We start from the raw sequence: 27,811 nt of genomic DNA, 5'->3' as shown, positions 1-27,811 counted from the left end.
TTCTTATTTTAAATAAGTCTTTATTGTTCAGATTATTACATATGTTCCTCTTTTTTCCCCCATAGCTCCCCTCCACCTGATTCCCCACCCCACCCCATGCCCTTACCCCGTGCCACTGTCTGCATCCAATCTCTTCCCACACCCCACACACCCCCTTCCCCCCGAGAATTGTCAGTCCACTCCCTTTCTATGCCCCTGATTCTATTATATTCATCAGTTTATTCTGTTCATCAGATTTTTTATTCACTTGATTTTTAGATTCACTTGTTGATAGGTATGTATTTGTTGTCATTTTATTGTTCATAATTTTTATCTTTACCTTTTTCTTCTTCTTCCTCTTCTTAAACAATACCTTTCAGCATTTCATATAATCCTGTTTTGGTGGTGCTGAACTCCTTTAGCTATTTCTTGTCTGTGAAGCTCTTTATCTGACCTTCAATTCTAAATGATAGCTTTGCTGGGTAGAGTAATCTTGGTTGCAGGTTCTTGCTGTGTGTCACTTTGAATATTTCTTGCCACTCCCTTCTGGCCTGCATAGTTTCTGTTGAGAAATCAGCTGACATTCGTATGGGTACTCCCTTGAAGGTAACTAACTGTTTTTCTCTTGCTGCTTTCAAGATTCTCTCTTTGTCCTTTGCCCTTGGCATTTTAATTATGATGTGTCTTGGTGTGGTCCCCTTTGAATTCCTCTTGTTTGGAGATCTCTGTGCTTCCTGGACTTGTAAGTCTATTTCTTTCACCAGGTAGGGAAAGTTTTCTGTCATTATTTCTTCTAATAGGTTTTCAATATTTTGCTCTCTCTCTTCTTCTGGCACCCCAATAATTTGGATGTTGGTACGCTTAAAGTTGTCCCAGAGGCTCCTTACACTATCTTCATATTTTTGGATTCTTTTTTCTTTTTGTTTTTCTGGCTGGGTGTTTTTTTGTTTCCTCATGTTTCAAATCTTTGGTTTGATTCTTGGGGTCCTTTGATCTACTGTTGAATTTCTGTATATTCTTTATTTCAGACAGCATATGCTTAATTTCTGACTGGTCCTTTTCCATTTTTTTGGCATTCTCATTAAGATCTTTAAAGGTCTCACTAAGTTCCTCAGAGGTTTTTAGCAGATTCTTGAGTAACTTTATAAATGTGGTTTTGAACTCTATGTCCTATAATTTGCTTTCCTCCATTTCTTTCATTCGTGACATGTTTCTTTGTCTCCGCATTCTGGCTGCTTCCCTGTGTTGATGGAGTGGCTTTGTGTGGTAGGTGACCTATAGGGCCCAGTGGTTCAGCCTTCCCAATCACGTGAGGTGGATATTCTTGGTGCACCCCTTTGTAGGCTGAATGCACAGTCTTATTGTAGTTAAGCCTTGATTGCTGTTGGTATACTGGGAGGAATTGACCTCCAGGCCAATTGGCTGTGAGGACCCGCTGTGTCTATAATGGAAGAACTGCAGTGCTGGAGACACCCTTATGGGGCAGGACTTGTTTCAGTGGGGCTTTGGTGCTCACTGAGTCTGCCTTTTGAATGTGTCACTTATGGATGTGAGAAGTTGAAATCTAGTATCGTCTCACACTGACCACTAGGTACACTGGCTTCTGGATCTCCAATGGCGTGCAGGTCAGCTACTGTCTGAGGCCACCCAGCAGGAGCTACAGCGAGGTCTGCAGATTTCTCCTGGTCTGACCAGAGCTGCAGTTTGTTAGGTTAAGCTGCGATAGGGCAGGCCATTTATATGCAGAAGCTGCTGCACACAGTTTGGGTGGGTTTGTAAATTGGATGGGGCGGGGTCTCAGGGAGTCACTAGGGCGTGGCAAACAGCGATGGCTGCCAGTCAGCTGTCTCTGCATCTCCGCATTTCCAAGTCCCCGCGTCCCGCGCTCCAGCACAGTAAACAATGATTCCTGCGCGCAGCTCTGCAAGAAAGCCACCCTCACTTTCCGACCCGATGGCAGACAGTACAGCTTCTCCCCGTAGGGGTCTGGGTCCCCAGAGTCTTGCCGGAAACTGGAGTTCAGAGTAATGGGGAGCTGTGTCTCCCTTCGGGTTGAAAGAAACAGCGCACCCAGTCACCAACCGCCAGCCAGATTTTTGCACCTCCATACCTCAGCTTTTCCGCGCTTGTGCACGTCTCAATGCTCTTTTCTCTTTCCTTCTAGTTGTAGAACTTCCACTCAGCCATCTTTCCCGTGGTTCTGGGTGATAGACGTTTTGTCTTTTAGTTGTAGTTTTGGTGTGGTTGTGAGAGGCAGCACGTACAGGTGTATACCTTATGTCGCCATCTTGGTTTCTCCCAGCAACTCTGAGCACACATTTCTTACTTAACAATACAATAAACCAAGAAATGAAGAGAAAACTAGATGATGGGCTGGATACTTTGGTTTCTTTGCTTGAAGATATGACGGGGACACCTTCCCCTACTTTACACAGGAAGATGTCAGAAAGGTTAAGTAGTCCTAAATTACTATTTTAGGGAGAAATCACCAACAGAAATACTTCTCTTCGATCTGAAAAACCTCTCACTAAAATGACCAGCTGTTCTAAGGTTAACAGTCTGCCCCGAAAACCACAGTTTCAAGCAGAACCATCCTGGTGTTAGAGCATTGATTCTGCAGCAGGGAACAGAGGAGCAGATGAAAGCTAGAAGCAGCCTGGAAGTGTAGGACAGGGGACTCCAGGGTTCGTGCTGAACCAAGGAGGGTGATCCAGGCTGTCATGGGTTTGAGAGGGACGCTGGTGGAGTCCAGCGCAGCAGCCAGGAAAAATGTGTCCGGTGGGGCTAAGCTGTTGTCCAGGTCCATGAGTGAGAGAGCCTGCGAGAGCAGGCACATGGAGAAAGCCTTTGGAGGTAGGCACTGGATCGGTCCCTTACCAAGGGCTATGCATGTCCACCAGCCCGAGGCCACTGCTGCTACCAACGCTGGGACTGGCTAGCACATCCCTGTCGTGTTTCTCCTCCATAACAGGGCTCAGGAGCCACTACCACTGCCCCTGCGGCAGGGTCTCCTCATGTGTTGCCACTGCGGTGGAACAGTGGGCACAGGCATGTCACTTTCCCATGGCAGTGGATTCCCACAGGCCGGGCCGCCACCACCCCAGGCATTGGTTGATTCTTGTATGTACCCTGACCAGGATCGTTGCATATCAGGACAATGCTCTAACCAAATGAGCTACCCAGCCAGGGCTAGAAAGACTCTTTGGATGGTCAGGGAAGGCTTCTCCAAAGAGGTAATATGTAAGCAAAGACTTAAATTAACTGAGGTGTGAACCACACAGACATCTGGGAAGGAAAACATTCTAGACAGAAGGGCCAACAAGCACAAAGGCCCTGAGGTACCAGCAAGTTTGGCCTATGTGAGGAATAGCCAACAGTTCAGTGGGCCTGGAGTTGTGGGTGATATCACAGAGAGTCCTTGTGGTCTGTAGTAAGAGTATGGAATCTATCCTATAAATGGTAGGAACCCTGCAGGTTGAAAGCACGGGAGGGGCATAATTTGTTTTAGAATATGGTTTTAAAAGATCACTCTGGCTCCTGTTAGATTGTCGTGGAGCAGGCGAGAGAGCATAGGAGCAGGTTGGGGGCTACTGTAATAGTCCAGGCAGTCATGGTTAGGGCTTGGGCCAAGCAGTGAGATGATGAAATGGGTCAGATTTTGGATCTCTTTTGAGGATCTAACAAAGGTTTGCTTATGAATGAGATGTGGCGTATGAGAGAAAGAGGAGCTGAATATGGTTCCAAGGCTAGGCTTGAGCTCTGGGAAACACATGCCTGCAAACATAGAGCGCCACCATAGGGACCTATATACTCAGGCACAGATGCACTCAGCCACCACAGCTGGAAGCACACATTCCATAGTATCAGGGATAGACACAGATCCCACCACTTGACCTCTGCCTGCCCCAGTCTTCTCCCACATCAAAGCCCCAGGGTCAGAGTCCCCACCTTACCCCCATCCTTCCCAGCTCAGCCTTGGCACTCATTGGACACCCCCACCCCAGTATTTTCCTACCAACTCTCATTCCTGCCCATACTGGCTCCTTTAGCAAGGAGGCTCCTGACTCAGATTCTTCTCATAGACTAGAGCCTGGCCCCTGACTCCAGCTCCCTGCCCTTGGTCTCACCTGTCCAGTCCCCTCCTCCATGACTAGATCCTGCTCCCACACTCCAGCCTGAGGCCCTACAGAAAATTACCACTCAACAAATATTTGCTCAGTGCTCTCTATGGGCCAAGCTCTCTGCCCTTTCACCTTGACTTGAAGTCCCACTTCCATGTCTACCTAACACTACCAACTGCCCTATTCCCAGCACTCCTGCATTCACTCTACAGGATGGCTGCCCTCTCTCCCAAACACCCTCCGGGTTCCCTCCTTCCCCCATCCAGCCTGCCAGCCATGGACAGGCAGCCTGGTGCAACCGGGAAGGGCAGCGCTTCATGCTCAGACAGCCCTCAGCCCCATCCACCACTGAACAGCTGCATAACCAGCCACACACAGGTGACGCAATGCCTCTGCTAGAAAAGGTTGGCAATAGTTCTCACCTTCCAGACTTGTGGGCAATCATTCATGGGAGGCCCTTAGCCCAATGCCCAGTACATAGCAGCTACACAATGGTAACTGTTGTGCACTCAGGCCCACCTCTGCCTTACTGGCCTCTATGGCTTCAGGACAAAGCACACCTGCAACAGTGGCAATGCCCACACTTGTGATCTCAGGCCCTAATTGTGATAACCACCACTCAAGTGATGTTGGGGGAAACTGAGACTGAGTGGTGACCTTGCCTAAGGTCCCCCAGGGAGTCTGTTGAGGAAGTCCTGAAGTGTGAGCCTGTGTCATAAATATTGGGAGATGCTAACCTGTGTGCGGAATATGTAACAGCCAGGACACCTCCTGCCCTGGACTGACAAATACCATGACAACCAGGAAGCCCCAAAGAGTCTGCTCCCAAGGAAACAGGGTGGCAACATGCAGCAAGGCTCAAGATGTAGGAGTGGTTGAGAGCCTGGTCCCAGGCCCAGCCCTGCCATCCACCCTGTCAGTTTTCTCACCTATGAAATGAAGCACACATATTCTTGGCTCAAGAGCTGCTCTAAGTTTCTGCTCAGAGGCTGGCAATCCCTGTGGGTCCTTACTGAGCACTTGTAATGTCCAGATGACCAATTTTGCTCGTGTAACCCTCCTGAAAACCATCTGAAACTCCTGTTATAAATGGACACATAGGGTGTTATGAAATACTGACCACCCACTGTCCATCATGGTGCTGCTCACACTGGAACACAATAGAAGCCCCAGACCTCGGACAACAGAGGGTTGGTGTCTCTAAGCAGCCTACAGAACTCCTTGTGCCTGAGCGCGAGGTGGGAGCTATGGATTGATGATCACAAGCCCCACAGAGGGCCACAGGTCACAGAAGGGACACTGCCACCCCCCTGAGGTTCCTTGTGGGCCACAAGGTACAGGGGCAATTGAGGGGGCCCTGAGTGTCAAAACAGAGAAAGGGCCAGACCCAGAGGCCTCAGGATGGGGATCAAAGAAACAAGGGGTGAGGAGGCAAGCAGTAGGGGAAGATGACCAGAAAAAAAGGCAAAAGAAATAAAAGAAAAAGACAAAAATCAAAATTAATAAAGTTTAATTAAATATCTATAAGACAATACATTGTTAAGTAGTAATGAACCTAACTCAAATTGGTATATATTAATGACTTTAATGTGGAATGCCAGCAAAATTTCTTGTGTGACAGGGTGTGGGATTCAGTCTCTAAAATTCAAAGTGCCAGGGGCCTGCCTATGGTCTTCAAATGTGCCACCCCCAAAACGTAGATGCATCCCTCAGAAAAGAAAGGGTCCCCATACTGATCTGAAATTGAATTTCAACCATGTGGGGAAATGAAAAAGCAAGAGAGGAATACAAGTCAGTTATAGAAAAATGTAGGAATGCTCCTCACACATTCATCTGTAATGGATTCCCTGGGTCAGCCTCTTCATCCCTGGGGGCTGACAGGATCCACCTACCCTCAAGCCCCTTCCCATTCCAGCAGCTGGGTTCACCAGCCTGCCATTCTTTAACCTCTGAAGTGGAAATCTGCCACCCCTTCTTCCTTCTAACCTAAATAAGTTAATTCATGTGACTTTAAGGAATGGATCCAGAGAGCTGGGTTCGAGTCCAGAGGCCTCAGACTCATCGTGTGATCATAGGCAGATCCTGTTCTCCCACTAGCCAAGTCTTGGTCTCGTCCATGAAATGGAATAATGATGCCTAGTAAGGCTGCTGTATGGACCAAGGAGGTCACACAGTTTTTTATACAGACTGGACTGCACTGGGCTTTGTCTAACAAAACAAAACTCAAGGAAAAAACATTTGTGTTAAGCTATGTTGAATCCCAGAGACATTTCATACTTGTCCTCTCTGAGCTCTGTCTGGGGAGGTGAATTTTTACTGTTCTCCATGGTCTTTCTGCCGGGCTCACTGACTCTGGCCTGGCCGGTGGAGAGAGGCACCACAGCCCAATGGGTGGGAAAGCGGGTTTGTGGAAGGGTGGCAGGGAGCCCAGAGGCCTGACTGCAGAGGTCTGAGTCAGCAGCAGACAGGCAGGGTGGGCCCAGTCCTCACATACTTAGGGAGATGGTGCAGGAATGTTCCTCCAGCCCAAGGCCTGGGCTCTGCCCACTGCATCCTGGCTCTTGCAGATGCAGCAGCCTCAGCTTTAGCTCAAAAGATGGTAGATGCCTGGAGCTTTGTTTGGTGGCTTCAGCCAGGGGCCTTCAGAGGCAGCCTAAACTTAGACACTGGCCCATGGGTTCACAAGGCCAGGCCAGAGAGCCTACCAGGAGGTGACTTCTGGCCCGAAGCATCCCCTGGCACACTGACGCAGCCAGCTGCCACCCCTCACTGGACCTCAAGTTCCTTGTCTGTGCAATGAAGAACTAATGTGGTGGTGTCGGGTGATGGGTGATCCCAGATGGCTGGAGGTGGTACACGCACACTGCCCCAGAAGGTGATACAGGTGCAGCTACATGTGGGACACCTTTGCTATGTTCACATGTGACTTTGTGGCAGTTTGCGTGTATCACTGTGTGAGGGTATGACTGTGTGCATGAGACTGTGGTATGGCTGAGAGTGATGCCATAGCTGAGACTGACATAGTGAACAGATAACATGTATAGACATGGCCAAGTGTGGACATGGCTGTGAATGTGTGACAGTATGTGGCACTGTGGATAGGAGTGCAATTGTGAGAGCACATGACCATGCATATATGTATATGTGGCCAAGAGTGGCTTATGTGCCTGTGGGGAAGTTGTGTGGCTGTGTGTGGCTATGTCTACTTTGGGTTGGGCAACAGTATCTGGGACCATGTGTGTGTATGGATGACTGTGTGGCTGTGCCACAGGATGGGAGGTGTGGTGGTGAACTGGGCCTCGGACCACCTGTCTTCCCCAGGCCTGGCTCTGTTCCAGCTGTGGCACAGTGGTTCACAGCCCTCCTGTGTCCAGGAGGCAACAGGATGCAGGATCTGAGAACACCTCCATCCCCAACACCCCACATGTGGCCACAAAACAGATTCCTTTCCTGAGTTGGGCCACGATTGGGTATCAGGGGTCCCCTCAGGTCCTGGTAGTTGCCCAGGGCAGAAAGAGAGGCCTGGTTTTCCACCCCCCTCAGACAAAAATGAGGGAGGGAACTGGAGGCAGCTGGGCCCAGCTTAGTCTAGAACAAGTGCCTGGCATGTGACTGAGGCCAGCCACCAGGATATTCCCCCACACTATTCCCCCAGTCCCCTGCAGAAAGGAGCTCTGGCCAGACCCAACAGATCTCAAATTCCCCCAACACCCTATCTCACACACAGACAGGGAAAAAAAAGAAAGAAAGAAATAGGGAGAGGGGTTATGACATTCTCAGTCCCCACCACACACATGCTATCTCAGCCTACAGATCTCAGTAGGCCTAGCCCGTCCCAACACTTCACATTCTGGTTCTTCTCCTAGATGCATGCTGCCCTGGTGTCAGGCCAACTCCCTCACCCGGAGGATGGGAGGTATGGGAGATGGTCCCCTGTCAAGGAAGGGACACAGAGGGCAGTCCCGGGGCAGGAAGCATGGCAGGGACTTTCCAGGCACTGTGGGCTGAGTAGCATTCCCACCCTTCTCAGACTCACCTCAAGAAGATGCCCCCAAACCTCCCCCAACAGCCCCCTTGCTGTGGTCAGATTGCTCTCTGCAGAAGGCTACTTAGAGGTCAAAGCTGAGAAAAGATTAAGGGGGAGAAGGTCCTCAAAGGGACTAGATATGAAGGAAGGAGAGCAGGGAGGAGGGAGGGGGAAAATTCCACAAAGTCCCAAATCTGACCTAATTTGACTCAGGGTCAAGGGCCCACTCCAGAATTTCCTCTGAGGACATTCTACCCTGAATGGAGAGCCCTTGCTGCCCTCTCCCCCAATACATCTGCCATCCCTTTTCTTATCTCACTGCCCTGAGCCCCCAGGCCCCTGGCCTGGCCAGATCCTCCCCTGATGTCTGGACCCAGGCACTTCTCCCTACACCAAGTCCACGCTGCCCTGAAAGAACACTGTGCTTTCACCACACTCCTCTGTTCCATGTGTGAAGGTCCCTGTTCATCCTGCCTGGGGCACCCCCAATGGCAGGGCTGAGGAGTCCTCCTCAGTTTCCAACATGGAAGCCACCGCATGGCTGGGTATCCAGGACTGCCTAGGAAAGGACACCGTTTCTGAGCTCCACCTCCTTCCCCTGAGCTGGGGCCTCCCTGGGGAGAGGAATCCCATTGATTAGACTGTCCTGAAACATGATCTCCTATCCCTTTTTCATGCAACCCTCAGCCCTAGATCAGAGCAGCACAGCCAAATCCCTGGCAGGACTTCACCATTTGTGAGATGATAGTGAGGTCTGGGAAGGGTGTGAAATTATCTAGAGGTGTTCTTGGCCACCTCTAGATCCCCAGATAGCACCTCCCACCAGCACAGCCTTCTCCCCAACTACTGAGGTTCTAAGGTAAATTTTGTGCCTATCATAACCTCAGGGACAATCAGGGTCCTATCCTTCCCACACCCTCATCCCCTCTGAGATCTAAGTTTAAAAGTCATGTTTTTGTTATCTTAATTGTAAAAAAGTTTATCAAGAAAAAATATTCAAGCAGCAGCCACCAGGAATGGCCATGACCTCATGGAGGGGGCTAGCAGTGGCACCTGTCAGTTACACCCAACTCGCTGCTGGACCACCCCCTGGCCTGGGGGGAGGAGTAACATAAACATGAGTGGGAGACAGTGCAAATGGCCAGAATCCAGGCAGGCATCACAATGAGACTGGCCATCAGCAGGTGGACCCAAGGTCAATCAACCTATTTTTCCCCCCCTGGGTTTCCCACTGTGCACCAGGAAGAATTCAGGGATTCATAGGACCAAGGACCCTAGAAACCTGGGGTCTGAGGAACTATTGCTGTGAACTCAAATATCTGGTACCTTTTGGGTGTGCCCTCCAGGAAGATAACACCAGGGCCCTGGGGTTTATGACTTTTCTTAACACCTTGAGCCCAGGGAAAAGATGCTGTGTGGTCCCCTAACCAAGGGGTGTTAGGGGCTTAGCAGGTAAAAGGGAGTCAGGAGGATGTTGGCCTGCAGGCCCTCCTGCAGGAGGCAGGGGTGGGGCAGAGGCAGGGACAGGGACAAAGGAACAAGGAAGATCCCTCCCCACCAAAGTAAGGTAGCAAACTTGCTTGGGAAAGGTGAGGGAGAGATGAAGGGTGTTTTCATGCCTCCATACCTTTGCCCATGCTGTTCCTCTCTTCCAAATGTCCTCCCCATCTACTGTCCTCACTTACTATCTGGCAGGTCCTTGTCATTCTTCAAGACACCACTCGAATGTCACCTACACTATGGAGTCTTCCCTGACCTGCAGAATGAGTGGACCCCTCTGTGAGCTTCCAGTAACCCTTTATTTACCATGGGTCATTCTGTGTTACCCGTCCCCCAACCAAATCTGTTTCTGTGTCTGATCCCCACCTTGACTGGGGACACCCTGAGGGCAGGTGTGTCACAGCCCTGGGTGTTCAACATATGACCCAGGACCACAGCAGGCCCCAGACTGAGCGGATGGTGGCCAGGTGCACAAAGACTAGAGGCTCTACAGTTGGCTAAGACTCTGGCCTAGACTCAAGTGACTGACCAGCAGCCCAGGCCTCAGCTTGAAGGGTTCCTGGTCCCATTCTCACCCCTGCTGTGCCCACTTCTAAGGGATGGAGGACTTCCCCAGGGGTACCCATGACTCTTCCACAGCCCACCCCCAGCTGCTGCTGGTGCAGGAGGTCTGGAAACCAGAGTATACTGCAGTGACCAGGCTGAAGGTGGGGTGGGGCCAGGTACTCAAGGTCAGAGGTTGTCGTACATGCGCAGCGTCTTCTCCAGCTGCTGGCCTACCCGCTGGTAGAAGAGGATCTGCTGGCGCAGGTAACTCTGCATCATGTGCTTAAAGTCGAGCTCACGGCGCTGGTGGAAGTGGTTCATCTCAGCCTGCAGGGCGAAGCCCACCACGCGGCAGCGCCTGCGAATGCCATCTGCTTCATCCTGCGCCATGCGGCCCTCGTCACTCATGCGTTGGCTCTCCTTTACCTTGGCAAAAGCGCCTGGCATAGGCAGAGCAGAAGACAAGGGTTGTTAGGGCTCTGATGTCCCCAATTTGTTCCCTAAACCCTCTGTTAGTACCCCAAGAGCAGACAGTGGCCTCATTAATTCGACTCAGGCCTCGCTCCTGGACTCCAGACTCCTGGTCCAACTGGGTGTCCCCACCAGGATGTCCCAACCCTCACCTAAACAGATGCACCATCTTCCCGCCAAACCTATGGCACCAACAACAACCCACACCCAAGCAGTCACTGCTCTGCTAGCTACATTCCGGAACCTGGATATCCTAATTCAGCTCAGACATTACCTCCTCCAGAAAGCCTCCCCTGTAACTCCACGGCATTAGGTGCTTCCCAGGGTTCTCAGGTGCCCTGGGTTTCCCTCTCCCACAGCTCTCACCACCCTGCAGTTTCTCTGACTGCCTCCCTATGGCTGTGAGCTCAATATTTTAGCACCCAGAACAAAGCCTAACACACAGCAGATCCTGATACATATCCACTGATACATGCTCCACCTGTCCCTCACTGGACAACTACAACAGGCCTCCAAGGACCTCCCCACCTCAGTCCCAGCCTGGGAGATTCTCCAGAGCACCTGAACAGCAGCCAAACTGGGCACCCAGAGCTCCAAGCTTTCCCTGGCTTCCCTCTGTCTGCAGATCAAGATCTACATCCATTCATAAGGCTCTCTGAGAGCTGCTCCCTGTACCCATTTCACACTGACCCCATGTTCATCAGACTCACCCTGCTCTTTCCTAACTTCATCTCTCTGCCCCCCTGCATCCCTATGCATAATTCAAAGCCTCCCATCAGGTATACCAGGAGCCTCCCTCAGTGTTCCCAGGAACAATGCTTCCCACTATCATCACACTGCTTATTCTAAAACAGAGCCTCAAAGGCCACCTGGAGTTTTCCTTTGTGTGTGTCTTCCCCACAGACAGATGCTGACCCCCTCCTCACTCCGGCTCCCAGGAGACTAGAGGAGGCCATTGTAATAACCAGGTGACAGATGGAGGGCAAGAGATGAACCTGGGCAGGTGACCCAATTTGGAAGAATCTGAATGAATCAACAAAGCAATTGGTGAATGGATTCCAGTCCTGAATTAACAGGTACTTGACTAATTCTGCATTGAAGCCACTGGGGGGCAGTTGCTGAGAGGGGGAGGCAGTTTGCCAGGGCCTGGCACTCACTCCCTCAGAGCTGTAGGGAATACACTGTGCAAAGAAGAATGAGATGAGAAGGTTTGGCATGGTGGACAGCACACCATCAAGTACTTCAAAAGGATCCACTGCATACAAATAACATGCTTATTATCCATACTTCCCATTTCTTCTTTAAGGAGGCTTCTCAAGGGACTTCAAAATGTGTTATTTTTACAAATTATTCAATGCATTCAAGATGCATTTATTGAGCATTACTATATGCCAATCCCAGGGCTCTATATCCTGGAAATAACTCTGGGGGCCTTTAGAACTGGCAGCACCATATTAGTAAACAAGTGCATGGTTTATTGGCTAATATTGGCATTTGGGGCAGATACACTCAAGTTTGAACAGTCTCCAGCGCTGCTCACACCGCATTCAAAATAACTCTGAAGTCACCAGATCCCAGCCCACTCAGTCCTTTGGCCACATTCCTGCTCCATCCCAACTGCTCAGGCCTGGGCAGCAGAAGCAGGATCACTCTAAGACCCAATAAGAGACTTCAGAGCAGGAGAGGCCCTAGAGGCCAGCTGCCTGCCCCACCTTCCACACCACTGCTCTACAGAGGAAACTGAGGCCATGAAGGGAAGGGACTTGCCTAGGGGCTCCCACCTCCTTCCTGCCCCTCACATAGGGGATGCCTGGCCCAGAGACATCCCTCCACAGCTGGGAGGTAGACATGACTTCTCCTGCAGGGAGCCCATGCCAGGTCACCCAGGCATTTGTGTGGGACCCCCAGACAATGGACTCAGGAATGTGAGAAGGTTCCAAGAAATAAGGAAGGACTAAACAGGTAAAAAACAAGACAAAAAAACTGGAGTTAAGCTTCAGCAAAAGGAACCTACTGGAAGAGGAGACACTGACCAGCCTGGATTCCACCTGCCTGAGAAAGCCCAGGTTCAGCGGGGGGTGGGCCTGTACTCGAGAAGGCACTTCTTGCTCATAGCCTTGGAGGAAGGAAAGGCCCCTTTTGTTGATGAGGAGATTGAGGCCCAAATAATAGAAATTAATCTATTGCAATTGCTAGGTATCCAAAGACAGACAGACAGGCAAGGAGCCAGGGATAGGGGACAAAGGCTATGGGGGTAAGAGGGAGGTGGGGGCCCCACCCTGCTCTCTGTCACTTCTCTACCCTGCAACTCAGGTCTGGGGCCTAGACCAGCTAACACTAAAGTGCCCCAGAAACCAGCCGGGAGTCAGGACTCAGGCCTGTCTGGCATCCCCCCTACATTCCACTTTGGAGTCAACCTGAGAGACCCAGGGGAGCCTCGAGCCCTGGCAGTTGTCCTGTAGGCTGGGTCCCAGGAATAGGAAAAGGAGGGTTGGAGTTTCAGAGCTCCATGGTCCCAGGCACAGTCCTTAAGCTCCCTCCTTAATCAGTCTTATCCCCACTTCTTGGAGGTTGTAACCATCTGCACCAGGTCGGGGGCAGGAGGTCTGAGTCCTGGTCCCAACTGTGTCACCTCCAGCTACTGCTCTTGCCTGGTCTACAGGTTTCCCCACATCAAAGGGTACAGGTTGGACTAGATATGATGCTACTGACAACCGCTCATAGCAGGATAATGCTTTAGTTTCCACACCTGTGAAATGGAATAAGAACATTTACCCTCTAGTGTAACTGAAGTTTGATTGAACTAATATGTATAAAGTACTTAGGACGGCACCTGACCAAATAAGAGCTCAAGATGCTACGTGCAATTGTCTACAAACTGCTTTTTAGTCATAGCAAGAACCAGCTGGTGGTGGCTCATGGCAATGATTCTCTTTGTTTATGGAAACCTCGGAGGGGTGGCAGAGGGAGGGTTAGACAACAGCCCAGAAGAGAGGCCCCACCTGTCCCCCAGGCAGGTGCCTGGCTTGCAAGAGTCACTTTGCCTTGGCCAATCTAGGAGCTCCTTGGCCCCTCCGTGCATGCTTTGTGGTCCTGGGCCTGCCTCCAGTCCACAGAGGACTGCAGCTAAGTTAGCACTAGAGCATCCAAGCCTTCCTCTTCTTCCCTTCTCCTCCTAAGTCATCTACTCCAAACAGCCTCCCTGAGGGAGCTCCTTCCCTCATCTAGCAGGAACAGTGGGCACTGCCTGGGCTGTGGCATCAGACACACTGGACTCCAATTCCTGCTCTGCTCACCATCCCACCTCCCTGCGCCTCGTCTGTAAAATGGAAGGGGTCACACCAACCTCCTGGCTTGGGTGTGATGAGTCTTAGGTAGGGGCAGTCACTGTCTCCCCTTGTTGTCCCAGGCCCTAATAATAATTACCCTGGGACAATTACCCCCAAAACTGCCTTGATTTGGACTGAGGTCCAGGAGCTGGACCAGTGGGCAGACAGGCTGGTGAGCCTCATTTCAGTGCCAACTAGACTCCATCTCCCATTTTACTAAGGTAAACACTGAGGGGAGAAAACTCTCTCAAGGTCACCTTAGAGACAATGTCTATCCAAATCCTGGTCTCCTGATCCCATCTAGGCCTCCCACTCCCTTCCTTCCATGACCTCTCCCACACGCTCACCATCTTGCAGATACCCAGACAAGCTGGACAGAATCCTGGGGGACCCCATTTTCCTCCTCCTTCCTCTGAGAAAAGGCTCTACTTGCAGGGCCAGCATGGGACCCCTCCTCCCTCCAACAGGCTTTGGGCCCCCAAAGCCGGCCCAATTCTGTCTCAGCCAGACTACAAGCCCCCTCCGTAACTCACCAGAACACAGGCCTAGGAATGGCAGTGCAGAGTCCAGAAGGAGGAAGAATAATCCCAAAAGGGCTTCGATTATTGGGGAGAGGGTCCTCCAGGTAAGGGGAGGTGGGCTGGCCTCTGCCTAAGCTTGAATACATCACCCCAGAGGACTCTTGGCCCCTGACTCTTAGAAACACCTCAAGTGGCAAGTCAGAAATGGCCTCTCTCAGCTCTGTCTCCCTGCCCCAGGGTCAGAAAGGCCAGTCTGGCTTCTACTCCCATCTGCCTTCCTGCCCCAGCTCTGCCCTGGGTGAAGGTCCCCAGCCACCATGGGACCCCACCATGGGATGGGGGGTGCGGGGGGGGGGGGGTTGCACAGCTGTTTAATCACTGTGCCACGGCTTTCCCCTCCTGCTGCCCAGTAGGAACAGGCCATCTAAGGAACTGGTTGAACCAGCTTTCCCAGGCCCTAAAGCAGCAGCGGGGGTGTGGCTCCATTCCAAACCAGGGCCACCAGCCAGCCAGGCCACCTCCCCTACCCTATCCCGGCTCCAGAGCTCAGAGCCAGATCTAAGGCATCACTCTGTCCTCAACCAGACCCTCCCCAGAAGTCTCCCTCCCCCACCTTGAAGGCCTAAGAGCTCAGAGTCCACCCTCCCTTGTTTTATAGATCAGGAAACTAAGACCCCAGAGACAGGAAGGCAATTTTCAGGGGCACACAGCAAATTGGGGGAAGAGCCAAGACTAGAGCTCAGGCCTCATGTCTCCTGAAGCTGAAAGAGGAGGGAAGGAGGAGGAGAGGAATGGGGAGCTGAGAGAAAAGGACAAAGAACAGAAAAGAGAAAGTGAAGGGAGAAGGAAGCTGAGAGCTACAGAAGTTCTAGAAGTCAACCTCCTGTTAAAGGAGAGCAGGGCTGGTTTACACCAGACTCTCCTGGGTACTGAGGTAGGGGGTGGCATTTGCTGACGACCCCCAGGCTAAATCAGAGGCCTGACTCCTGACCCCACCCAGAGGAAAACTCCCAACCTAGCCAGGCCTGACCTCAGGCCTAGGGGCCAAGGAGCCGGACCCACCCTACAGATGCCCTAGAGACTTTCTTCCTGAGTTGCCAAGCAGCCCCAGGGAGGACCACACCTCTCTCCTGACGTCTGCCCTGCCTGTTGTCTCCAGGACTCAGTTACCAGATAGGTCAGATCAGGGTTCACTGCTCAGGCAAGAAGACAGCCAGGCTCGGGAAGGGGTAGTTAGATGGGCCATGTGCCCCTGGTTCCTCCCCAGCCCAGCCCAGGTGCCCCTGGGTGACCAGAGATGAGTCACTTCCCTGCCAGTTCCTTGACAGCCCCACAGTAACAGAGAGAGCCCCTCCTGCTCCTCCCCCACAGAGGGCTGTGAGAAGTTAAAACACAGCCAGCTTTGGGAGGTGGCCAATAGGAATGTGTGCTTGGGGAGTCACAAGAGGAAGAAACAGTATCTGCGGGGCCATGGACTCCCTGTGCAGCTACTCTTCTATGGCGCCACCTCTATATCTGTAGAATGGGGACAACAACCCTCCCTACCCAGATTGGGAGCTCACAGAAAGGATACGCGGTGGTGAGAACCGGTTCTGAAGGAGGGGAGCTTGTGAGGCAGTGGGAAGACAGGCCACACTGTGCTTGTTATCTGAGTCTGTATCCATGTGTGCTCCTCAAGGGCAGGTCCTAGGCCCTGGTCACCTCCGTGTTCCCAGAACCCAGCCTGATACCTTCACGAGCTCAGTGTATAATGCGTAAATGAGAAAATGAGGCAGAAACAGGAAAAAAATGAATGAATAAAGGAAAAGACAACAAGAAGGTAAACAGTGAGCCTCCTGAGGACAGGGACAGACCTATTCACAATGATATCACTGCACCTAGAACAGCATCTGCCATATAGTAGGTGCTCAACACACTTGTTGACTGAATGAACAAGACAGAGACAGAAAGTCTAGATGAGCTGTTCCGTTCTGTGCAGGCCAAGCTCACATCCCCACGTCAGCAGCGTGCAGATTCAGTAAGGCTCTCCGGATGCGCTGCCCTGGCTCTTACCTTTCTGCAGGTGAATGATGTCGGGGAAGTTGGAGAGCAAACCCTGGTAGAGAGACAGCATGTCGAGCACCTGGAAGAGGTCGTTCTTGGGCTGCTCAGCGAACATCTCACCCACAGTTTCGTAAGTGCGGCCCGTGTGAGAAATGGCACTGTTGAGGGCCTCGGAACTAAAGGGGGGGTCCATCTGAAAGGCATGACTGATGGCTTGGAAGGCGTTGCCCAGCTTCTGGAATTCTTTGCGGAAGCCTCCCACATGCTTGCGTACCAGCTCCAACGCCACAGTGCTGAGCTGCAGGACGCTGTCATCCATCTTCTTGCTGAAGGCCTTGAAAGTGTCCACGCGGTCTTCCACGTCCTGCAGGTCCTGGTGCTCCGTGGGGATCTGGAAGGTGAGCAGGAAGCTGGCACCGACCATCTCGTCCTTCTCTGCCCGGCGTTTGCCCATCTTCCACTGCTTGTCATCCAAGCAGCTGAGGAAATGCTGGAAGCCCTCGTACTGGGACAGCACAGGGTGGCTGGTCATGTGGTCCATCCAGAGGATGAGCCGCCGCTTCCGCTTCTCAATGAAATCCTCCTCAAAGCGGCCTGTGGCCTGCTTCTCTGGCAAGTGGGGCACCGAGATGACAGTGAATTTGTGAAGCAGGCGGTTATAGAGCCAGTCAAAGTGCTTGTACCGCCGGTAGACCGGGGAGCCAGCATGGGTGGGCGTGAGCTTGTAGGAGATGTAACTTTTGATGCCCTTGAATTTGGTCTGTTTGGTGGGGTCTTCCACAGAGCAGGCAAATGGGCGGGGGTTGGCCTTCCACTGGGGGCCCCGAGGGCCCATTTCAATGGAGTACGTCTCAGCAATCTTGGCCATCATGGGCACATCACCCAAGATGAAGGCCTCCACGCCAGAGCGCACAAAGCATGAGAAACGGTTGAGGTTGCGCCCCACCACACTGCCTCGCTTAGCAGACGCCAGGCTGTCCTGCCGCTCCAGGAGTGGCTTGGGTTGGAAGGCCATGTGCTGGCTGGGGTAGGCACCAGGGTAGGAGAGGTTGAGTGGGAAATACCCATTGGTGCCCATCCCACCAGCCCGTGGCTCCTCAACCACTGTGCATCCGTCGTCCCAGTCGTCCCAGTCATCATCCTCCTCCTCCTCGAAGCTGCCCTGGTTGGAGAGGAAGCCACTGCCCGCACCGCTCCCAAGGTTGGCCACACTGGAGCTGTCACACAAGCTCACCTGGGTGCCGGGGGAGCCTGCAGAGCTGCTGGAGCAGTCAGCGTGGCTGAAGCTGGTGCCAGAGCTAACAATCTCCACATAAGAGGCGGGGAAGAGCCCCGTCTCACCAAGGCTGTTCTGGCCCTGCAGCCAGCCATCCAGTGAGGTCTCACTGAAGATGACCAAATCCTCACCCTGCTGGATGGTGATTTCCTCTTTGTTCTCACTGTGGAAGTCATAGAGGGCTCGGCCTTTTAGAGCCATGGCTGGGCCAGTGGTAGAGAAAGATGAGGAAAGGGTCCTGCCCAGAACTGGGATGTCCAAGAACGCACTAGCAAACAAAGGCCTGCCCCAGCAGCCGTCTCTCCGCCCCTCAGGCAGGTCTCAGCACCCAGACATGCTGTCCAGCCCTCTCTTCAAAGCTGTGCCCATGGCTCCAAAACTTCCCTATCACAGCTCCCAGCACCTGTCTGGGGGCAGGGGAGCCTCATAGCCATAGTCTTCTTCCCCACCCTTGGCAGGCCCTGAAGGGGAGTTTCTCCCTCCTTCCACTCCCTGGAGAAAAGTCAAGTGACTTGGAGAAGTGAGGGCAAAAATTCCACCTTCCACTGGAACAAGGTTCTAAAACAAAAGAGAATCCCTCGGAAATCACGGTTCCAGAACCCTGGCAGCTGTGGCTCCCGGCTCCTTCTGGCCCCTCCAGGCCTTGGAAGACTCTCACATTCCTCCCCAGATAGGCTCCTTCCTCCTTCTCCTCCTCCTGGGCCACTGGGTTTTCAAAAATCCAGAAAATCCAAAGGAAAAAGCAGCAGCCTCCTTCCTGAATCGAGTCCAAGGGTGGATGTGTCCAGCTTCCCAACCAGCCGGGCCGGGAAAACAAGGACTGCGGCTTACACAACAGGCCGCCAACTCGCCGACCCCGGCGGTCCAGGGGGCTCCAGCCGGCTCGGGCGCCGGGGGGCGAAGTGGCGTTCGGGCGACTTTGCCCCACCAGCCGAGTGGCCCCTTTTGTTTGCCCAATTCCTCAGCAGTTTCTGAGCCTGAGGCTGACCCGACGGAATCCGAGGACCGGTCCGAAGGTAAGGCGCCCGGCGCGGCGGACAGCCCGGCCGGCAGCACGCGCGCACCCCACAGGAGTTTGCAGAGGGAGCTCCCGCGGACCGATGGCGCCCGGCCGGCCGGCCTCCGCGCCCGCAGCCCGCCTCCTCCAGCACTTGCAGCCCCTCCACGCCGCCAGCGAGAAGCCAGCTCCAAAAAAAAAAAAAAAAAGGCGATTGGGGAGGTGGCGTCCGCGGGGAAGGAGGGAGCGGGCGGGGCGGGGCGAGGGGGCGGGCGGGGCGCGGTGCAGGGTTGGGGAGCGGCGGAGAGAAAGCAGCAAATTCTACGGCACTTCCGCGGGGCGCACGGCTCCAACGCCGGCTCCGCCCTCCCGCTCCCCGCCAGCTCCCGGCTTCTTCGGTTCGGGCAGTGGCCCACACAAGCTCCAGGGAGCGCGGGATGAGAGAGGAAAGAGACGACCCAGGAAGTGGGGGGGCCCAAGCCTCCGGACTGTCAGTCCTCAATGGAAGGTACCTCTCGCCCCGAAGGTCTGGAGCGTCGCCGCCCCCCCACCCCCCCGCCAGCCACCGCCGCCTCCTCGCCCTCCGGTCACCCTCCTGTCTTTTCCGTGACGCCAGTGGATGAAAACCCCAAAAGTTTGCAAATTGAGGGGCTGCAAGGAGGGTACCAGAGGAAGGGGATTGAGGAAGGGGGCGTGGAGTGCCACAGACACTCGCTCCCACCCCCTCCACACCCTGCCCCTCCAGCCCCCCTCCCACCCCCGTCCCTGCCCCAGTGGGACTGGGCGGCGGTGCAGCCCTGGACTGTCCTCTGGAGCCTCGCCCACCCCCGCCCCTCCCCGAGCCAGCGGCGTCCTCCGGGAAGAAGCCTGAGCGGCTGGGACATTGGCCGCTGCGGGTTCTAGTACCTCAGCCAGAGCCAGGAGCACCCCTGCCTTGGGGAAGTTCTTTCATGGAAAAAGACCAAGACCCTAAATCTGTTAGCGACAGAAACAAGCCCACACACCACCCGGTTCCGTGTGGCTTCGTGCAGCGGTGGGGACGGGGTGTTCAGTCTTTGGCAGCAGCAGCAGCAGCGAGGAGGAGGGAGGGGTGATCGGGGGTAGGCATCCAAGAAGAGGCAAGGAGGATCTGACCCTTGCTCAGCCCATCCGGAACACTTTGAGCACTAACTGCCCGGCTCTGTGCCCACAGCACGTCATTCCGGGTTCCTGCCCCGGAAGGCTTACAGGTCACCCTCTTGTCCTTAATTCATCCATTGTCTCTGTTTGATTCACTCAGTCATGCACTCAAGGAAGCATTGTCCTTCCCTTCCAGGGGCTCAGATGTGTTTGGACAAGTAGACAGAGGCTCTTTGCCCAATGTGACCGGTAACATAAAATGTGCTTGGGAGTGCACAGACCCAGCCTGGATGGAGAAGGGTCAAGGAAAGCTTCCTAGAGATGTGTGCAGCACAGGCCTCAGTTCCTACTCCCCGTCCTGGCTGTGCCCTGGAGCCTTGCCTACCCCTCTAGCTAGGATTCCCTATCACTCTCACTCTTCCCACTGGATGCAGATTAACTGGCAGAAGGCAATACTGCTAAAGGTGGACACCCCTGGCTGTTTTGATGGGTGTGATTTGCAGGCCTCTAGCTCCAAAACTCAAATTCATTGGTGCAGTGAGTAGATCTAATTCCCTGTGCAGGTCTGGCATTTGACCCAAATAAAGTATTTTATACAAACCCCAAAAGCCCAGGTATTAATTTGCACAGAGAAATAAAACTGTCAAGGAAACCTGAATTTTTGCACCAATAGAATAAAGCAGTTTGGGCTGCTCCTTGGAAAGCCCAGTTACCAGAAGGTTAGCACAGTGAACCTGGAACCCCTAGAATGAGAAAAGGGGATGGTATGGTAAGTCTCAAAGAACAAACCTTGAATTCGTATCCCCCTCTACAGGGGCAGCCTTGATACTAAGGACTCAATTTTATCCCAGTACTGTATCACCATGACCAGTCTGAATACATGTTTCTCCCAGCTGCTTTGGGATGCCTCTTTTCTGTGATCTCTCTTCTGTTCACAAAGCCTCTCTCCAAACTGGGTTTAACAATAGCAGCTACACCTGAACCGGTTTGGCTCAGTAGATAGAGTGTCCGCCTGCGGACTCAAGGGTCCCAGGTTTGATTCCAGTCAGGGGCATGTACCTTGGTGGCGGGCACATCCCCAGTAGGGGGTGTGCAGGAGGCAGCTGATCAATGTTTCTCTCTCATTGAAGTTTCTAACTCTCCCTTTCCCTTCCTCTCTGTAAAAAATCAATGAAGTATATTTTTATAGCAGCTACTTCCTTAGAGACACTGTTGTAAACATCTTAACTTTATTAGCTCATTTAATACAATTGGGATTTCTGCTCACACTACTAGGGTCCTAATCCAGCCCCAGCCCCTTGAGAGACCCCCAGCCACCAACTTGATGGTCTTTAATTCCCACATTTATAGACCAACCATCTTTGCTTTACTCCCACATCTGTTCTGGGTGTGTTTTTCTAACTTTCAGGTTCTTGGGGAAGACTTCGGCCTCACAGGCATTTCCAGAACTTGTATCTTCCATTCCCTCCCTTCCAGGGACTCTCTTTAAGCCTAGGAGTTATAGAGCCTCTGGTCACATGTGTCTGGAAACCACTAACCTTTGTGGTTTCCCTACATTCTGCCCATTCTGTTGGGAAAAGTTCCTTTATTAAGTTCTCTTCACATTATTATAATTGGAGTATGGTCTCTTTTTCCTGCTGGGACCCTGAATCCTGCACACGGCATCCATTTCCCCTTTCAGGCATCCAACGTTCCTCCTTTAGGAAAGGAATCAGCAAAGGAGAACCATGGGACTCCTCTTTCATCAGCATTTCATGGCAGCTCTGCTGGTCCAGCTACTCTCCCTCACCTAGATCACTGCAACAGCTTCCTAGTAGTCTCTGCCTCAGATAGTCTGTTCTCAACACAGCATCAGGGTGATCCTTTTAAAATACAAGTTGGCTGTCAACCCTGTACAAAACCCTGCAGTGCCCTTATCTCACTCAGCATAAAATGTTCTTACAAGAGCCACAAGCTTCTTTATCTGAATTCACTTTCTTGCCTGCCTAGCCCACTCTGCTCCAGCCAAGATGGCTGTTACTCCTCTTCAGACATGCCAGGCACATTCCTGTCTTAAGGGATTTGCACTGACTGTTTCCTCCTCCTGAAATGCTCGTCCCTTAAATATAGACAAGGCTATCCATAGCCAGTTTGGCTTGGTGGCTAGAGCTTCGGCCTTCAGACGGAAGGGTCCTAGGTTCAATTCTGGGTTGCAGGCTTGACCCCAATGCGGGGCGTGCAGGAGGCAGCCAATCAATGATTCTCTGTCATCATTGATGTTTCTATCTCTCTTTCCCTCTTCCTTCCTCTCTGAAATCAATAAAAATGTATTTTTAAAATGTTTTAATTTATATATATATATACATATATGTATATATATACACATATATGTATATATACATATATGTATGTATATATACATTTATGTGTGTATGTACACACACACACACACACACACACACACACACACACACACACACAAGGCTAAACCCCTATAAAATATCACTTCAATAAGACCTACCCAGACATACCCTATTTAAAATTACAGCCCATCCTCCCGGGTCCGGGTGAGGCCACGTGCCCCTGGGTCCGGGCGAGGCCATGCGCCCCTGGGTCCGGGTGAAGCTGAATCCTGGGTCCGGGCGAGGCCGTGCGCCCCTGGGTCCGGGTGAGGCTGAATCCTGGGTCCGGGCGAGGCCGCGGGCCCCTGGAGCCGGGTGAGCCCTGGGCCCCGGGTCCGGGCGAGGCCGCGGGCCCCTGGAGCCGGGTGAGCCCTGGGCCCCGGGTCGGGGCGAGGCCGCGGGCCCCTGGAGCCGGGTGAGCCCTGGGCCCCGGGTCGGGGCGAGGCCGCGGGCCCCTGGAGCCGGGTGAGCCCTGGGCCCCGGGTCGGGGCGAGGCCGCGGGCCCCTGGAGCCGGGTGAGCCCTGGGCCCCGGGTCGGGGCGAGGCCGCGGGCCCCTGGAGCCGGGTGAGCCCTGGGCCCCGGGTCGGGGCGAGGCCGCGGGCCCCTGGAGCCGGGTGAGCCCTGGGCCCCGGGTCGGGGCGAGGCCGCGGGCCCCTGGAGCCGGGTGAGCCCTGGGCCCCGGGTCGGGGCGAGGCCGCGGGCCCCTGGAGCCGGGTGAGCCCTGGGCCCCGGGTCGGGGCGAGGCCGCGGGCCCCTGGAGCCGGGTGAGCCCTGGGCCCCGGGTCGGGGCGAGGCCGCGGGCCCCTGGAGCCGGGTGAGCCCTGGGCCCCGGGTCGGGGCGAGGCCGCGGGCCCCTGGAGCCGGGTGAGCCCTGGGCCCCGGGTCCGGGCGAGGCCGCGGGCCCCTGGAGCCGGGTGAGCCCTGGGCCCCGGGTCCGGGCGAGGCCGCGGGCCCCTGGAGCCGGGTGAGCCCTGGGCCCCGGGTCCGGGCGAGGCCGCGGGCCCCTGGAGCCGGGTGAGCCCTGGGCCCCGGGTCCGGGCGAGGCCGCGGGCCCCTGGAGCCGGGTGAGCCCTGGGCCCCGGGTCCGGGCGAGGCCGCGGGCCCCTGGAGCCGGGTGAGCCCTGGGCCCCGGGTCCGGGCGAGGCCGCGGGCCCCTGGAGCCGGGTGAGCCCTGGGCCCCGGGTCCGGGCGAGGCCGCGGGCCCCTGGAGCCGGGTGAGCCTGGCCCCGGGTCCGGGCGAGGCCGTGGGCCCCTGGATCCGGGTGAAGCAGTGCCCCTGGGTCCAGCCGAGACCAAACCAGAGGGAGTCGGACCTGCATTACCACCATTTGTCCACCATCCAGAGCTGAGGGGTCAGTGCCGACATGTACTCATAGGGAACCGGTGGACATTGATATTGGGTCTCAAAAGAACTGTTGGTCCAGAAAGAAACTCACTACAGACTGATTCATTTGCCTGTCAGCATAACTATTATTGCTCGTCGCACATTCAATTCTTATAAGTATATCTATAGTGACACATGATTTCGCTCATCTAGGGGAAATGATGAACAACATAGACTGATGAACAAGAACAGAACCAGAAACAAGGAGGCATCGATCGGACTATCGGGCCTCAGAGGGAGGATAGGGGAGGGTGGGGGGAGGGGGGAGAGATCAACCAAAGGTCTTGTGTGCATGCATATGAGCCTAACCAATGCTTAAGTTCAACAGAGGGTTGGGGCATCCAAGGGGAGGGGTGTGGGATGGGAATGGGGGGATGAGGACAAATATGTGACACCTTAATCAATAAAGAAATTAAAATAAATAAATAAATAAATAAATAAAATAAAATAAAATAAAATTACAGCCCATCCTCAGCCCAAGCCCTCCTAAATCCTGCTGAGTTTTATTTCATAACATATATAATTTACATATTTATCATGTTTGGGGAGAAGGAAGTTAGCCAAGAGTCCTGCTGCAGACATGTTGAGCAAGAGTTGGAAGAGGGGAAAAAGAGTTGGAAGGGCCCTAACCGGTTTGGCTCAGTGGATAGAGCGTCCGCCTGTGGACTCAAGAGTCCCAGGTTCAATTCCAGTCAAGGGCATGTACCTTGGTTGCGGGCACATCCCCGGTAGGGGGTGTGCAGGAGGCGGCTGATTGATGTTTCTCTCTCATTGATGTTTCTAACTCTCTCTCCCTCTCCCTTCCTCTCTGTAAAAAAATCAATGAAATATATTTTTTTAAAAAAAGAGTTGGAAGGGAATGAGGCTAGGGTAATATGTGGAAATAAAGTACAAATTAGGAGAAGATATTTGTACCTCATATAACTGGTTAAGGATTAATATCCATAATATATAAAAAGCGCCTTCAAGGAGAAACCAAGGTGGCAGCATAGGTAAACACCTGATCTGCTACCTCGCACAAAAATTTCAAAACTACAACTAAAAGACAAAACAGACATCATCCAGAACCACAGGAAGGCTGGCTGAGTGGAAATTCTACAACTAGAAGGGAAGAGAAAAGCACACTGAGACTCAGAGGAGGTGCGGAAGTAAAGTGCAGAGGTACGGAGGCGTGTGCGCGGAAAGGGCTGGCAACTGAGGACACGGTTGTCTTTTTCAATTGGGAAGGAGACACAAGCTCGGGACTGCTCTGAACTCCAGTTCCGGGCGAGACTCTGGGGACCCAGACTCATACGGGAGAAACTGGACTGTCTGGCATCGGGCCGGAATACGAGGGCGGCGTTTTCTCAGAAGTGCTTGCAGCAATTACCACGGGACACTGATACCTGGGAGCCTCTTAGGGCAGGGCTGAAGGTCAGCCATTGCTGTCTGCTCCACCCTGTTGATTCTCTGAGACCCCGCACCACCCAATTTACAACCCCACCCCAGCTGTGCGCAGAGGCTTTTGCATATGAATGGCCTGGCCCTTTGCAGTCTAAAATTACCTAACAAACTGCAGCTGGGTCAGAGAGCCCCAGAGCTTCCAAAAGAAGGCCCAAGGCTCCACAGCAGCTTGCATTGCTTCACAGGTGGGCCTCATCTGGGTACCTCCAAGAATCTGCAGATCTCTCCGGCCTCAGGCAGAGCTAAATTTGCACCTCCTTGGAGATCCAAGAGCCAGTATACCCAGGGGTCTGAGTGGGACCATCCAGATTACAACTCCTCAGATCCATAAGGGACATACTCAGGGGGCAGACTCAGTGAGCACCAAAGTCCCACTTAAGCAAGTCCTGCCCCATAAGGGTGTCTCCAGCACAGAAGTCCTCCCATCGTAGACACAACTGATCCTCACAGCCAATTGGCCTGGAGGTCAATTCCTCCCAGTGATACCAACAACAATCAAGGCTTAACTACAACAAGACTGTGCACACAGCCCACAAAGGGGTGCACCAAGAGTGTCCACCTCAGGTAATTTGGGAGGCTGAGCCACTGGGCCCTATAGGACACCTAGCACACAAAGCCACTCTATCAACACAGGGAAGCAGCCAAAATGTGGAAACAAAGAAACAGGTCACAAATGAAAGAAATGGAGAAAAGCAAATGACTGGATATAGAGTTATAAGGTTTTTCAAGAATTTTCTAGAAACCGCCAATAAATGTAGTGAGTCCCTCAAGGACATTAAAAAGGACCAACTAGAAATTAAGCATACACTGACTGAAATAAAGAATAATATACAGAGATCCAACAGCAGACTAGAGGATCGCAAGAATCAAGTCCAAGATTTGAAATACAAAGAAGCAAAAAACATCAAACCGGAAAAGCGAAAAGAAAAAGAATCCAAAATTATGAAGATAGTGTAAGAAGCCTCTGGGACAACTTCAAGCATACCAACATCTGAATTATGGGGGTGCCAGAAGAAGAGAGAGAGCAAGATATTGAAAACCTATTTGAAAAAATAATGACAGAAAACTTCCCCTACCTGGTGAAAGAAACAGACTTACAAGTCCAGGAAGCACAGAGAACCCCAAACAAAAGGAATCCAAAGAGGACCACACCAAGACACATCATAATTAAAATGCCAAGAGCAAAAGACAAAGAGAGAATATTAAAAGCAGCAAGAGAAAAACAGTTAGTTACCTTCAAGGGAGTACCCATACGAATGTCAGCTGATTTCTCAATAGAAACTATGCAGGCCAGACGGGAGTGACAAGAAATGTTCAAAGTGATGAATAGCAAGAACCTACAACCAAGATTACTCTACCCAGCAAAGCTATCATTCAGAATTGAAGGTCAGATAAAGAGCTTCACAGATAAGAAAAAGTTAAAGGAGTTCATCACCACCAAACTAGTATTATATGAAATGCTGAAGGATATTCTGTAAGAAGAGGAGGAAGAAGAAAAAGGTAAAGATAAAAATTATGAATAACAAATACATACCTATCAACAAGTGAATCTAAAAATCAAGTGAATAAAAAATCTGATGGAATAGAATAAACTGGTGAATATAATAGAATCAGGGGCATAGAAAGGGAGTGGACTGACAATTCTCAGGGGGAAGGGGGTGTGGGGAGTGCGGGAAGAGACTGGACAAAAATCGTACACCTATGGATGAGGACAGTGGGGGGCGGTAAGGGCAGAGGGTGGGGTGAGAACCGGGTGGAGGGGAGCTATGGGGGGGGGAAAGAGGAACAACTGTAATAATCTGAACAATAAAGATTTATTTTTTTTAAAAAGCGCCTTCAAATCAATTAGAAAAAGAAGCAAACAATCTATATGAGTGGTTTTTCTGTTTGTTTGTTTTTTGGTTTTTACTGCACTGTTGTAAGAAATTAACACAAATTTATTATCTTACAGTACTGGAGATCAAAAATCCAAACTGGATCTCACAGGGCTTAAATCAAGGTGTCAGCAGGGCAATGTTCCTTCTGGGGGCTCTAGAGAAAATTCTATTTCTTTGCCTTTTCAGGCTTCCTAGAGGCTCACCATATTCCTTTGCTCCTGGCCCTTTTCATCTTCAAAGCCAGTAATCACATCATTCAGACTTCTGCTTCCATCAACATATCTCTTTAGGCTCTTCTGCCTCCTTCTTTCACTTATAAGGATCCTTGTGATTACAGGGGACCCACCCAGATAATCCAGAATAATCTCACTACTTAAAGACCCTTAATTTAGTCATGTCTGCAAAATCCCCTTTGTCACATAAAGTAACATTCACAGGTTCTGGGTGGATATCTTTGCCGGGAGGGGTGGGGGGGATGAGGCATTATTCACATATGAAACCATTATTCATCAGGGAAATGAAAATTAAAATCACATTGAAATACCATCACACACTCAACAAATTGCCAAATATTTTAAAAACTAACAATCAAGAATGAAACACGCCCTAACCGGTTTGGCTCAGTGGATAGAGCGTCAGCCTGCGGACTCAAGGGTCCCAGGTTTGATTCAGTCAAGGGCATGTATCTTGGTTGCAGGCACATCCCCAGTAGGGGGTGTGCAGGAGGCAGCTGATCGATGTTTCTCTCTCATCAATGTTTCTAACTATCCTCTCCCTTCCTCTCTGTAAAAAAATC

The 27,811-nt window shown here is 52.4% G+C and overlaps 1 protein-coding gene and 1 pseudogene across 2 annotated transcripts in view; both read right to left on the bottom strand.

The window, feature by feature from the left end:
- Positions 1–9,764, bottom strand: part of LOC307097590 (proton-coupled zinc antiporter SLC30A5-like) — a 28,389-nt pseudogene extending 18,625 nt beyond the window's left edge. The window contains exon 1 of the transcript in view: positions 9,755–9,764. The product of the transcript in view is annotated as a proton-coupled zinc antiporter SLC30A5-like (transcript). The remainder of the gene's footprint in view (positions 1–9,754) is intronic.
- Positions 177–19,036, bottom strand: SNX33 (sorting nexin 33). The gene is made up of 2 exons (XM_079769451.1): positions 16,547–19,036; positions 177–10,613 (listed from the first exon to the last, which is right to left on the bottom strand). The coding sequence occupies exons 1-2, from the start codon at positions 18,012–18,014 to the stop codon at positions 10,360–10,362; spliced, it is 1,722 nt and encodes a 573-aa protein (XP_079625577.1). The 5' UTR covers positions 18,015–19,036; the 3' UTR covers positions 177–10,359.
- Between the last annotated feature and the right edge of the window lie 8,775 nt (positions 19,037–27,811).

This window comes from Cnephaeus nilssonii (assembly GCF_951640355.1).
Source record: "Cnephaeus nilssonii genome assembly, chromosome: 4".
In the NCBI taxonomy this organism is placed as follows: domain Eukaryota; kingdom Metazoa; phylum Chordata; class Mammalia; order Chiroptera; family Vespertilionidae; genus Cnephaeus; species Cnephaeus nilssonii.
The sequence above is the reverse complement of the archived record's forward strand: the minus strand, read 5'-3'. Positions and strand labels throughout refer to the sequence as shown.